This window comes from Carlito syrichta, unplaced genomic scaffold (assembly GCF_000164805.1).
Source record: "Carlito syrichta isolate Samal-C Ts95f unplaced genomic scaffold, Tarsius_syrichta-2.0.1 Scaffold176108, whole genome shotgun sequence".
Lineage (NCBI taxonomy): Eukaryota > Metazoa > Chordata > Mammalia > Primates > Tarsiidae > Carlito > Carlito syrichta.
The window spans coordinates 44,641-58,541 of NW_007120204.1; the positions used below are offsets into that span (position 1 = coordinate 44,641).

The 13,901-nt window shown below is 36.7% G+C and overlaps 1 protein-coding gene across 1 annotated transcript in view; it reads left to right on the forward strand.

Moving 5' to 3' along the window:
• Positions 1-13,901, forward strand: part of ARHGEF38 (Rho guanine nucleotide exchange factor 38) — a 135,516-nt gene that overhangs the window by 29,192 nt on the left and 92,423 nt on the right. The window contains exon 2 of the mRNA XM_008051478.1: positions 11,331-11,518. Coding sequence (XP_008049669.1) covers positions 11,331-11,518 — 188 coding nt within the window. The remainder of the gene's footprint in view (positions 1-11,330; positions 11,519-13,901) is intronic.

Below are 13,901 nucleotides of genomic sequence, written 5' to 3' on the forward strand. Positions count from 1 at the left end.
GTGGGTGCCACCACCACCCTGGACAATGGTGGCTTGAGATGGGGTTGGGCACCTCAGCCAGAGTGGGGACCCAGAGCTCCAAAGGGTGGGTGGTGGCAGCAACTTTGGGCCCTGCACAGGGCACTTCAGCCAGGAATGGAACTGGCATCTCTGAGGGGCAGGCACCTAGAGCCTCCCTGGGTGACGATGGGGCTGGGTGCCTCACCCAGGGCAGGGACCCAGAACTCAGAGAGGCAAGTACTGGCTGCAGCTTTGGGCTGCGCGCAGTGACCTTCAGCCAGTGATGGAGCCTGTAGTTCCACGGGGTGGGTGTGGAGGCCCTCCATGGGCTGCCACAGCCTGAGACTGGGCTGGGGGCCCAGCCAGGGAGGAAGCTGGCAGCGGCTGGGTGCCGGGCAGATCAGTGTAGACAGCAAGGGAACCCAGATCTCCACTAGGCGGTATCTGAGGGCCACCACAGTCAGCGGCGGTTGGCTTGGGGCCAGATGAGATGGAGTAGCTGGGGAGGGAGCTGGGAGCTCCAAGCAGCCAGGGCCTGGGGCCGCCTAGGGTGGAGCAGCAGCATCAGAGGACCGCAGTAGCCAGCCGCACATAGGACCAAGGGTCTCCAGGCCTCAGACCTGTACGTCAGGTGATGGGCAGGAGGTGGGGGAAGGAAAGCAAGAGTCTTTATGGGAACTCACTTTCAGAGAATTTCATAGTCCCACCTGTGCCATCACCATCTTACTGGAACTCCCCCTTGAGATTTCATGTGAATTTTAGGATGAGATTTTTATTTCTGAAAAAAAAAAAAAAAACTTTTGGGATCTTTATAGAGAACATTAGATCTATACATCACTTTGGGTAGTATTGACATCTACCAATATTAATTCTTCTAATCTGTGAACATAGGATGTGTTCCCATTTGTCTTTAATTTCAGTAATGTTTTGTAGTTTTCATTGTACACATCTTTTACCTCCTTAGCTAAGTAATGTATATAGTATTTTATCATATTTTGATGCTATTGTTAATGGAAATGCTTTTTTTTTCTATCCTCTATTTCACAGTGGTACTGCTAAGGCTGGTTACACACACATAGAAATACTTAATATTTTCAAACTGTTTATTGTTACTGTGTAGAAATGCAACTGATTTTTGTGTGATGACTTTATATTCTGCTGCTTTGCTGAATTTATTTGTTACTGCTGATAATTTTTAGGAAAATATTTAGGATTTTTTACATGTACAGTCATGTCATCTGCAAACATAGAATTGCATTTCTGCTTTTCCAGTTTGGATGCCTTTTATTTTTTTTCTTGCCTAATTGCTCTGGCTAGAACTCCCAGTATTCTGTTGAATAGAAGTGGCAAAAGTAGGTATCCTTGCCTTTTTCTAATCTTAGAAGAAAATCTTCAGTCTTTTACCATTGAGTATGATGATTGTGGTGAGTTTTTCAGACTTTTACTATGTTGAGGTAGTTACCTTCTATTCCTAGTTTGTTGAGTGCTCTTTTATCATAAAAGGGGATTGAATTTTATCAAATGCTTTTTCTGCATTAATTGGAATGATCATGTGGTTTTTTTCCCTTCATCTGTTAATGTGGTGTATTACGCTGATTGATTTTTATACCATCTTTGCAGGAATAAATCTCACCTAGTTATCGTGTATAATCTTTTTTAATATGCTGTTGAATTTGGTTTGCTAGTATTTTGTTAACAATTTTTGCTTCAGTGTGTATAAGGGATATTGGTCTGCAGTTTTCTTTTCCTGTAGCATTTTCATCTGGTTTTGGTACCAGGGTATTATTGGCTTCATAAAATTAGTTAGAAAATGTTTCCTCCTCTTCAATTTTTTGGAAAATTTTGAGAGGGATTGCTGTTAGTTTAAATGTTTGGTAGAATTCACCTGTTAACCCATCAGGTCCAGAGCTTTTATCCATTGGGAGATTTTAAATTACTGATTCAATCTTCTTACTAGTTATAAATCTATTCAGTTTTTCAACTTCTTCACAAAATCTTGGTAGGTTTTGCATTTCTAGGAGTTTGCCCATTTTATCTAGGTATCCAATTTGTTGGTATATAATTGTTCATAATATTATCTTATAATGCTTTTTTTATTTCTGGAGAATCAGTAAAATTGTCCCCATTTTTATTTCTGATTTTATTAACTTGTGTCTTCTCTCTTTTTTTTTTTTTTTTTGAGTTGGAGTCTCACTCTGTCGCCCAGACTGGAGTGCAGTGGCTGATCCTGGCCACCGCAGCCTCAACCTGCTGGGCTCCAGTGATCCTTCCGCCTCAGCCTTCCAAGTAGCCAGAATTACAGGGGTGCGCTACCACGCCCAGCTAATTTTTTGATTTATTGTAGAGATAAGGTCTCGCCTGCCCAGGAGGGTCTTGAACACGTGGACTCAGGCAATCCACTCACCTCAGCCTCCCAAAGGCACAGGATTACAGGCTGAGCCACCGAGCCCATCTGTGTCTTCTCTCTTTTTTTCTTAGTTTATCTAACTAAAGGTTTGTCAATTATGTTGATCTTTTCAAATAACCAATTTTTTATTTCATTGATTTTCTCTATTGTTTTTCTATTCTCTATTTTGTTTATGTCAACTCCATCTTTGTTCTTTTCTTTCTTCTGCAACTTTTGGGTTTAGTTTGCTTTTTTCTTTTTAGTCTTTTAAGTTATAAAGTTAGATGTTTTATTTGAAATTGTTCATTTAATGTAGATGTTTATAACTATATATTTCCCCTTTAGCACTGCATCCCATAAGTTTCGTTATACTGTGTTTTCATTTCCATTTATCTCTAAGCATTTTCTAATTTCCCTTGTAATTTCTTTTCTGATTCATTGGTTAAGAATGTGTTGCTTAATTTCCACAAATTGATAAAATTTCCAATTTTACTTCCATTATTAATTTCAAACATTATCTTGTTGTAATCAGAGAAGATACTCATTGTGATATGTATTTTTTAAAGTCTATTGAAAATTAATTTGTGGCTTATATGGTGTTCCTTGGGAAATGTCCCATGTGCACTTGAGAAGAATGTGTTATAGTTGGTAGAGTTTCTGTATATGTTTTCTTAATCTAGTTTGTTTCCTGTGTTAAGTTATCTATTTTATTATTTATCTTCTATATGGTTGTTATATTCTTTAATGAGAGTAGGATATTGAAGTCACTAACTATTATTGCAGAACTCTATTTCTTCCTTCATTTCTACCAGTTTTGCTTCATATATTTTGATCATCTGTCAATAGGTGCATAAATATTTTTAAATTGTTATGTCTTCTTGCTGGGATGGCCCTTTCATTAATATATGATAATGTCTTTTATGACTTTTTAAAATTTAAAATATATTTTGTCTGATATTTTGATAGTCAACCATGCTTTCTTTTGGTTATTACTTGTATGAAATATATTTTTCCATCCACTCACTTTCAACCTTTTTGTGTCTCTGTATCTATAGTGTAGACAGTGTAAAGTTGGAACATGTGTTTTTTATACATCCTGCCATTCTGTCTTTTGATTGGTGAGTTTAATTCACTTATATTTAAAGTAATTAGTGATTGAAAAAGAATTTACCACCATTTTGCTATTTTTTCTATATACCTTATAGCTTTTTTATATCCCATTTATTTCATTACTTTTTTTTTAATGTATCTAGTTAATTTTCTGTAGTGAAACTTTAATTTTCTATCATATTTCCTTTTGTATATGTTCTATGGCTATTTTATTTGTGGTTACCATGGGCATTACTAAAAGTCCTAAAGCTATAGCACTCTAACTTGAATTCATACTAGCTTAACTTTAATAACATACAACATCTCTGTTCCTTTAATAGCTTTGAGCTACCCCTTTCAGTTGTCAATGTCAAAAAATTACATCTTTATTCTTTGCATGCCCCAGAATAAAAACTAGTAATTCTTTGAAATGCATTAATCTCTTAAATTATGTAAAAAAAAAAAGTGGAGTTACTACAGTAATACTATTAGCTTTTAAACTATTATTAAAAGTATATTAGTCTTTTTCATCTTGTAGAAAACAAAAAGTACAGCTACAAGCCATTGTTATAATAATATTAATGTTTACAATTGTACACACATTTAACTTTACTGATATCTTTATATCTTCATATGGCTTTGAGTTGTTTAATGTCCTTTTATTTCACCCTGGAGTTCTCCATTGAGCAATTTTTGTAGAGGAAGTCTAGTGACAAAAATTCCTTAAACTTTTGTTTATCTGGGGAATTTTAAAATTTTTCCCTCACTTTTGAATGACATGTTGCTAGATACACAATTTTTGGTTAAAGTTTTTCTTTTTCTTTAACATTTTGAAAATTTTAACCCACTGTCTTCTGGCCTTTAAAATTTCTTTTGAGGTTCTGTGAATAACCTTATCAAGGATCTCTTGTAAGTGATAGATTGCTTTTCTCTTACTGTTTTCCAGATGATCTCTATCTTTTTTTTTTTTTTTCCAAAAGTTTGCCTATAATGTGTCTTGGTGTGAGTCTCTTTGAATTCAATTTACTGGGCATTTACAGAACTTCTTAGATGTTTATATTAAGTTCTTTAATCAAATTGGGGAAGTTTTAGCCATGTTCTTTAAACATTCTCTCTGCCCTTTTCTCTCTCCCTCCTTCTGGGACTTCAATTATACGTATGTTGGTTGTCTTGAAGGTATCCCCCAGGTCCCTTCAACTTTTCTTTTTTTTTTTCTGAGTCAATAATTTCCATTGTCTTAACTTCAAGTTCACTGATTCTTTCTTCTCCCTGCTCTAATCTGCCTTTAAATCACTCTAGCAAGTTTTTCATATCAGTTGATGTACTGTTGGTTTCTCTCTAGGTTTTCTATTTTTTAATTAATATTTACATATTGTTTATGCTTTATTTTTATTTTTTTTACTTTCTCTACTTCTTCTGTTAGTTCTTTGAGCATTTTGGACAGTGTTTTAAAGACTAAATCTGCCATGAGGTCTTTTTCAGAGATGGTTTCTATTTATTTTTTCTTTGAATGAGTCACACTTTCCTGTTTTTTTGTATGCTTCGTGGGCATTGTTATTGTTGTTCAAAACAGCACATTTAAATATAGTAATGTAATAACTCTCAAAATCATGTTCTCTCCTCTTCCAAGGGCTTGTGTTTTTGTTATTGTTTATTATTATTATTGTTTTTTAATTGTAGTAGGCTATCTCTGTTGCAAGGTTCAGTCTTGAGTAGGTCATGCACAGTTTCACGTTAAGGTTTTCCACTGACTGATTCGTCTACTGAAAACTACTTACCCCAGATATCTACATAACTGTCTCATTTATCAACTCAATTTCAGATCTTCTCCACCATCTTATTTAAAATTGCACACTTTGTGACATCCTAGAACCTTCATGTTTTATTTTTCTCCATACCACTTACCTCATTTTAGTATACTAAATAACTTAATTAAAATATTTATGACACTCTTCTGCCCAAGAAGTTAGGCTCCATGAAGAAAGGAATTTGCTTTCTGGTGTTTTTAACTGCTGTATCTCCAGCTCCTAGAATGGTTTCAGGCTCATAGTAAGCCCTTAATAATTTACTCATGAATTACTCAATGAATTCAGATCTCAAGCCCACAAGACCCAGATAGTGTCCCTGAATTGTTAGCAGATACTATTTTTGCTGTCCCCACCCAGAACCATTACTGAGACAAATCATTTTATCGATGTCTCTCCCTTTGGAGCATTATTTTTACTGAGCATGTTTCCTTTTCTTCTCCTTTTTCTAAGTTTATACTGAATGTGTTTTCTTTTCCTGCTCTTAATTTTAAAAGAAAAGTCTAGTAATTAAATATTTTTATCTATTCAAGTTTCAGTTCATAAAAAAACAAATGAGAGAATAGATGCTAGGCAGACAATAGCAGTGTCTGACACAATTATACTGCTGTAACACAAAATATTCTTGCTGTACACTATTAAAGCTGAAAAAGCAAGTTGTAGAAAAATATGTACATGAGCTTGTTCTTATTTAATGAAAAATAACTAACTGCTTTAAATATGTATATTGGTATGTGTATGGAAATATTTTGGAAAGGCTATACACTAAACCTGAATACAATAACACAGTAAAAATCATATTACAACTAATAAATAAGAATTACAACTAATAATAACAGTAAACATTTATACAATATCTACTATAATGCAAGGCATTGTTGTGAGCATTTAACAAATATTAACTCATTTAATCTTCAAAACCACTTTGGAAGGTTTAACTAATATTACCTTTAATTTGCAGATGGGAAAATTCTTACATGAAGAGTTAAATAACTTGTCCAAGCCCACAGATCCAATAAAGGGTTTAGAGTTTAGTGGAGTGTCAACCCAGACAGTCTGACTTTAAAGTCAATGCATTTAACCCCTAAAATATATGTGTGTGTGTGTGTGTGTGTGTGTGTGTGTGTGTGTGTGTGTGTGAGAGAGAGAGAGAGAGAGGTTGTGCACCTGCATGTGCACACACGCACTCATGTGTGTGTATTACAAATATATATTATTTTTAACTTAAAAAAAAGAAAGAAAGCAATTGTTTCTTCTTAAATCCATCCTAAGACTGGGAGCAGTGATTCATACCTATAATTCCAGCACTCTGGGAGGCCAAAGTGGGAGGATTGCCGAGCCCAGGTGTTTGAGACCAGCCTGAGCAACATGGTGTGACCACATCTCCACAAAAATAATTAAAAATTAGCCAGGCTTCTATAGTCTCAGCTGCTTGGAAGACTGAAGTGGGATGATCCCCTGAACCTAGGAGATGGAGGCTGCAGTGAACTGCGTGATCATGCTACTACACTCGAGCTTGGGCAACAGAATGAGACTTCACCCAACTAACAAATTCTAAGCAAAACCTGGCCACTAACAAAGACTGTCTTCAGTCCTCTTCCATCACCCCTTTGCCTTTGGGAACTTTTTTATTTAAAAAAAAAAAAATCTCTGGCTGGGCGTGGTGGCTCAGCCTGTAATCCCAGGACTTTGGTAGACCAAGGAGAGAGGATTGCCTGAGTCTGGAGGATCAAGACCAGCCTGGGCAACTTGGTGAGACCTCATCTCTACAATAAATCACAAAAAACAAGCTGGGCATGGTGGCATGCATCTGTAGTTCCAACTACTTGGAAGGCTGAGGTAGAAGGATAGCCTAAGCCCAGCAAGTTGAGGCTATGGTGGCTGTGAGCATGCCCCTAGCCTCCAGTCTGGGCAACAAGAGTGAGACTCCAACTAAAAAAAAAAAAAAATTAAAAATCCCTGAAAGACCAAGGTTCTCCCGTGCATATACCCAACCCAGACAAGCTGCTTAGGACTTCAAACCCCAGCTTTGTTATGAATTTCCTTTGAACAGAAGTTTTTCCCTCTCTCTCCCATTCAGACGGAGCTGTCCACTTTAGAATCATGCATTTTTCTTGACAAGTTGGTAACTATAAAATAATGGGGTAATTGTTTTCCTTAGATAAAGGAAAAGATGGAGAATATGGAGAAAGGAATGCTATTGTTCCCATTCCCATAGAAATACTTAACATTTGTATTGTTTTAAAACCCCCTAGGAGCTTTCAGTTACTGCTGCTCATTTAGTTCAGACTTCCTGATAACACTGGTGGTTTCCATTTTTAGTTTATAAATGAGAAAGCTAAGGTTCTGTGAGGATACCTAATTTATCCACATTCTCAATGCTAAGAGTATCGGCGCTGATTATCTTTTTCTCAAACCTCAGCAACCTCCGTTATATAAACTTCCTTGACCAGAAATTGCTATATGTCTTAACAATGAAACCTTGGCTAGAATAATGAAAATTAATCATCACTGCTGGAAAAATAAAGATTAAGGGTTCCAGAAATACAGAGTGGACAGAAGGGAATCAGTTACACGGTACTGTTTGCATACACAGTGGTATATTTCAGTTATAACACTCTAAATGTCCTTTTAACCACAGTTTCACTTTGTGTTTGACAGAATCTTTTAGTATATGCCAACTACTAAAAAATATTTATTCCTCAACTCTGTTTTTCCTTAATATTTAGCTCCTCTGTTGTTTTATTCAAAAATAAAAAATTGTTATAGCTGACTACTGATTTGGGTGATATGTTTGGTAATATTGTTATGACACGAATACCTTTATATGTAAAACTTGTATTACTAAAAGATAAAAGTTTTAAAGGCAGAGAAGAATCTTTTTTTTTTTGAGTTGGAGTCTCACTCTGTCGCCCAGACTGGAGTGCAGTGGCTGCTCCCGGCCACCGCAGCCTCGACCTGCTGGGCTCCGGCGATCCTTCTGCCTCAGCCTTCCGAGTAGCCGGAATTACAGGCATGCGCTACCATGCCCGGCTGATTTTTTTATTTATTGTAGAGATGAGGTCTCGCCTGCCCAGGCGGGTCTCAAACCTGTGGGCTCAGGCAATCCACTCACCTCAGCCTCCCAAAGGCGCGGGATTACAGGCTGAGCCACTGAGCCCAGCTGAAGAATATTATAAAAACAAAATTTGTGTCCATAACACATTGCAGAGAGTTTGTTGATTTAAGAAATGCAAACACAGAAAGTGTTTAGAAGTCTGACCATAAAATGATGCAAGTCCAATCTTTGTTCCTGCAATAAACTTGAGTCAAAAGAGCAAACAAAGATATCTCATAAGTTTTCTCAACTGTAAATTCCCTGAGAAGGTTTTTATATCTAAATGAGAAGTTTCTGAAGTTGGATATTTTCACTGACACTTTATTTCCACCACCTTGGTCCCCCAAATTCATTCTGAACAAGTTGTTGAGCAGTATTAGGAAATCTAAGCAGTTTTAATTGACAAAATCTGATGAGGTGTATTTTAAAGTGTAGCAACTGGAACATCTGTGAAATAAGTTAAATTGACGTAGTGAGATTAAGTCCTGGAGTTTAGACCTAAAAGGAATCTGAGGGTATGTTTTAGGGATATTTATTTGCCAAAGATTGGGAAAGACTCCCTTCTCCTTGCTTGGCTCCCTAGTAATGGATAGATTAACTTTATAAAACACAAAAGGTTTAGAACTTGGGAAAGCAAAAGTCATTAAGAACAGTTTTCAACAGTATCCCCTATTTCCAAGGTAATGTTAAGTAATAATTGGGCAGTGTCTATACTGGTCTGTTATCACTCTCCCAGTGAGATTTCTTTCCATGCTCTATTTCACATATTCCAGGAGTAAACAACCCCTATCACTCCTTTCTGCCCTTAATCTCTCAACTCCCACTCAATTGTTTTACTATGTATACTTATATCAAAATATTATGCTGTGCACCTTAACTACATATGTTTTTAAGTATTTTTAAAAGGAAGGGTCATAATGATTGTGTGCACATCCTGCTTGCTATATCTTCTTTCATAGGATGATCTGCCTCCCTCATTTATATCCAAAATAATTCATAGTAATGACACCTGACTGTAACTTGTCCTTTCAAATTTGAGGCACTGAGAGGCAAGCATCTTCTACTTTCCAGTAAAAGTATTACAAATACGTGAGCAACTCTCAATTCTTATAACATAGATCAGGATGTGAAAGGTACAGACCACCTCATGTATTCATTCTCTCTCCTTGTATAGATTCTCTCTTCTTATATAGCTTATGTGATTTATTTATTTGGCACTCAATGGCCCAAATTTTGTAGAAGTCAAGTGCTTTGAGATGCCATTTGTCAAAACCACCTTCTTTCCTAAAGAAAGAAGGATTGGTACAAGGCAAATGGTTTAAAAGCATATTCACCTACAAGTCTGGATTGTCCAAAGATCCATCAAGTACAGTTTCCAAACTGATGTTGGAATTACCTTTACAGCATTCTCCACAGATATTTGGATTATTGAGCCTCCACTTGAACTCCTGAATTAGTGGTCCAGGAAGATAGGAATGTTCATTACATTTTAAAGTGTCTGTTCACATTCTTGGGGCAGTCTCTTTACATCGAACCATTAGCTCTTCTGCTATATCATTTCTCCAGTTGTCTTAACTTTGTTTCAGGAGTTAGTCAAGAGAACAGCCTGTCTTTATTTCCACTTGCATATATTGTGATTTGCACTCTATTATTTTTCTGTATAGTTTCTTTATAGGGCCTTTTGTAAAACTCTACATTCTCAGGAAGTGGTGTCAACATTGAGGCTGTCTCACGTATCGGCTACTAGAGTCATATTAACTTTAAATGAAACAGAATTACTTCTGCAACTGCAGAGACCAAGATGAAAATTAAGTTTCATTCTTGAAGCAAATCCATTTACACACACCATCCTGGTGTCTATCATTGCTCTGATTTCATGGTCTGTGGCCTGGTGTGTGGCTTCCAAAATTTTATATTGCTGTTGGGAGCTCATCCTTAAAGATATTTAGCTTTCTTACTTTCATGTTTTGTATAAAACCTTGGCTACCCACGAGGCTCCCCATTTATCCCAATATCTCCTCATTTGGCAGTTTAGGTATTTCAAAATGACATGATATGCATAGTATTAAAGATGACCTATGGAAAATCTTAGTTGAAATTTATTTGATACACCATTGCCTCACTCCTCATAGGTTCTGATTGTGAATAAAAAAATATATAAAAACTCCAATAGCCGGGCTCGGTGGCTCAGACTGTAATCCCGCGCCTTTGGAAGGCTGAGGTGAGTGGATTGCCTGAGCCCGCGGGTTCGAGACCCGCCTGGGCAGCAAGACCTCATCTCTACAATAAACAAAAAAAAAATCAGCCGGGCGTGGTAGCACATGCCTGTAATTTCAGCTACTTGGAAGGCTGAGGCGGAAGGATCGCCAGAGCCCAGCAGGTCTAGGCTGCGGTGGCTGGGAGCGGCCACTGCACTCCAGTCTGGGCGACAGAGTGAGACTCCAACTCAAAAAAAACTCCAGTCATGGGCAATTGTTTTCCTTTAAATTGACATTTGAGTATCACCAACTAAGATCAGAGGATTATTATTTTTAATAATAGTAAGAAAATTGGAGGCATTTCGCTTACTCTTTAAAATTCTGCCCTTGAAAGCAAATATGTCCAGAAGTTCAAAACTGTGTTTTTGCACACTCTACCTCTAGGCTGAGGACCTGCTTTATATTCTAAGATACTAGCAATGAGATATTTTAAAGAAGACATGACAATTGAGTGTCTTTTAACTCAGTTGAGTTAAAAGCAGTTAGAAGCCATTTAGTCTTGCCTACCCTCTTGTTCATAGTTTTGTGGGATCCTGACCTAATCGGAAACTCCCATGTATTACTCCCTAAGAATAATCATGAACATATCCATGCCTTTTTCCCTGGTAACAATAATTATACAGTGGCATTATTTGTAATGAAGGAAAAAGAAACCTCAGCGGAATGCCTCACCTGTGTGTGTTTTTATTTAACAGAAAAGCTGACTCCACAGGCTGAGTGTCACGTAGCTGAAGCCCTAACCCCAGAGGAAGAACATCAGATGAAGAGGATGATGGCAAAGCGGGCAAAAATCATCAAGGAGCTGATACAGACGGAAAAGGATTATCTCAACGACCTAGAGCTGTGTGTTAGAGAAGTGGTTCAACCTCTGAGAAAGAAACAGGTAAACGCAAATTTGAGCTTGTTCTTATATTTGTCAATTCTCTATCTCCCGTATCCCAAATAGGATCACTAGCACCATGAAACTGAAGCATCCAGGTGTATCAGTTGGGTGATGTGTTTTTCTCCCAGAAACAGTGCCTACTGCTGGCATTGTTCTCAGCTCTGTGGTAACAATTTAGTACAAAACAGAGTCCTGTCCTTGTGGTGTTCACTTTCTATTGCAAGAAAGAAAGAGTCAGACAATAAGCAATACATACAGAAGCAAATAAAATGAAAACATATCAGACAATGTTAAGTATAGCTGAGAAAACTAAAACAGGCAAAAGGAATGGAGTGTGGGGACAAACAGGTGGTTGTTCTATTTCAGAGCAGGACATTTCTTTTCTTTTCTTTTTAAGTAGGAGTCTTACTCTGTCACCCAGGCTGGAATGCAGTGGCATGCTCACAGTCACCGCAGCCTCTACCGGCTGGGCTCAAGTGATCCTTCCAACTCAGCCTTCCAAGTAGCTGTACTACAGACATGCATCACCATGACCAGCTAATTTTTTTATTTATTGTAGAGACGAGGTCTAGCCAAGTTGCCCAGGCTGGTCTCAAACCTCTAGACTCAGGCAATCCTCTTGCCTCAGCCTCCCAAAGTGCTAGGATTACAGGCATGAACCACCGTGTCTAGTAAGAGTTTTCTAATGGGGGACACTCGAGCAGAAAAATAAAGGAAGTGACAGAATGTTCCAGGCAGAGCAGAGTACAAGGGCAGACTCTAAGGAGTGATAATCTCATCATTAGGGTCCTCATACACAATCCAAACAATCTAGAAAAATAGAAATTAGAAAGTGAAATTATCAGAAATTTCACTAATCAAGAAAAATCACCATTAACATGACTGGAATCATCCCTTCAGACATCTATTTGAACACTTACATATACACATGCATACACAAACACATATGTTTTCACATAAATGTGATTGAAAACTATAATACTATGTTGTAACATACTTGTTTCATTCAGCAGTCTGTTATATGTATCTTTTCATGATACATATGTTTATCTACTATGTTTTTCTATTATTACTGATGCTGAAGTGCACTTACGTTTTGGGTGTCTGTCCCTTTGTCTCCTTATAATGAATTCCTAGAAGTGGAAGTACTAGGTCAAATCATATTTAAGATTTTGATAAAAATTGTCAACTGCCAGCCAGAAAACTGATATTGTTCTAATATTCATTCTTATTAATAATTTTTGGGAGAACATTTTTCTTTGCATTTTCTTCAGTGCTCAGTGTTGTTGATTTCATAAATATTCTTTTGACCCCTTCTGACAAAAATCTTCTTAAATATTTGTTAGCCTTTTCTATTCTTTTCAGTTTCTATTAATATCCATGTCTTATTTAAGAATTATGGAGTTTTTTTCTTATTATCTTATAAGACCTTTTTATATGTCAAGGATATTTTTTTCCATTCCATATGTTGTAGATAACATATGTTGTTTGTCTTTATGTTGTTTGTCTTTTACCTTCTAACCTTGTTAGGTTACCTTCTAACCTTGTTTAAAATATATGTTCATTCATTTTCACCCTGTTTAAGCAATAAACTATATCCATCTTCATTGATTCTGGGGTTGGTGTCTTAATATGCATCCCATAATTATTAAAATATTACTAGCCTATTGTTCCAATACCAATTATTAAATTTTACCTCTGGTATTTACAACATTCAGAAACAGAGTTTATGTTTCTTAATTCAGTGTTCTTCTTAGAAATATTATACAAACCATCTGGTCTACAAATTAGGAAAAATCAGTACACGTCAAAGGACTTTTGATACAAAAGAGTGGCAAAGCTAGCTTGGAAGTCTTTCTTTATAGGAAGTTGTCCTTAATTTTACTCTCTCATGACTTTTTATTGAGCACTTATTATGTGCCCGGTCTTGTTTCAACCACTTTGTTAGTATTTTCATGTAATCCTCTTTAATTTCCCACATGTTTAGATTACCAGAAACTTTCTGAAAACCAGAACATTTTTTATTAATTCTGTAAGAGTAGAAGCAATATTTGTGGCCATGATAAAAATTTGTTCTTTAGTGTCACTGCTAAGTATGTAAATGTTTTTTGGTGTATTTTCTTTCATTTTATATAAACTAGCTATATCTGACATAAACCCTATTCTGGCAGATATCAATGGTTGTTAAAAACACGTTCATTTACATACTTATTTAAATATCTATTTTAAATGAACATGGCACCAGCCTCTACTACTACTTACCCTTCTTTAGGTATTGACAGGCGTCTGACCTGTCAACTCCTATTATCTGAAAAATTTACAACCTAGCCCCTGTCTTTATGTCTTCTCTCTTCCTCCCTCCCACCCCTTCTCCCTCCCTCCC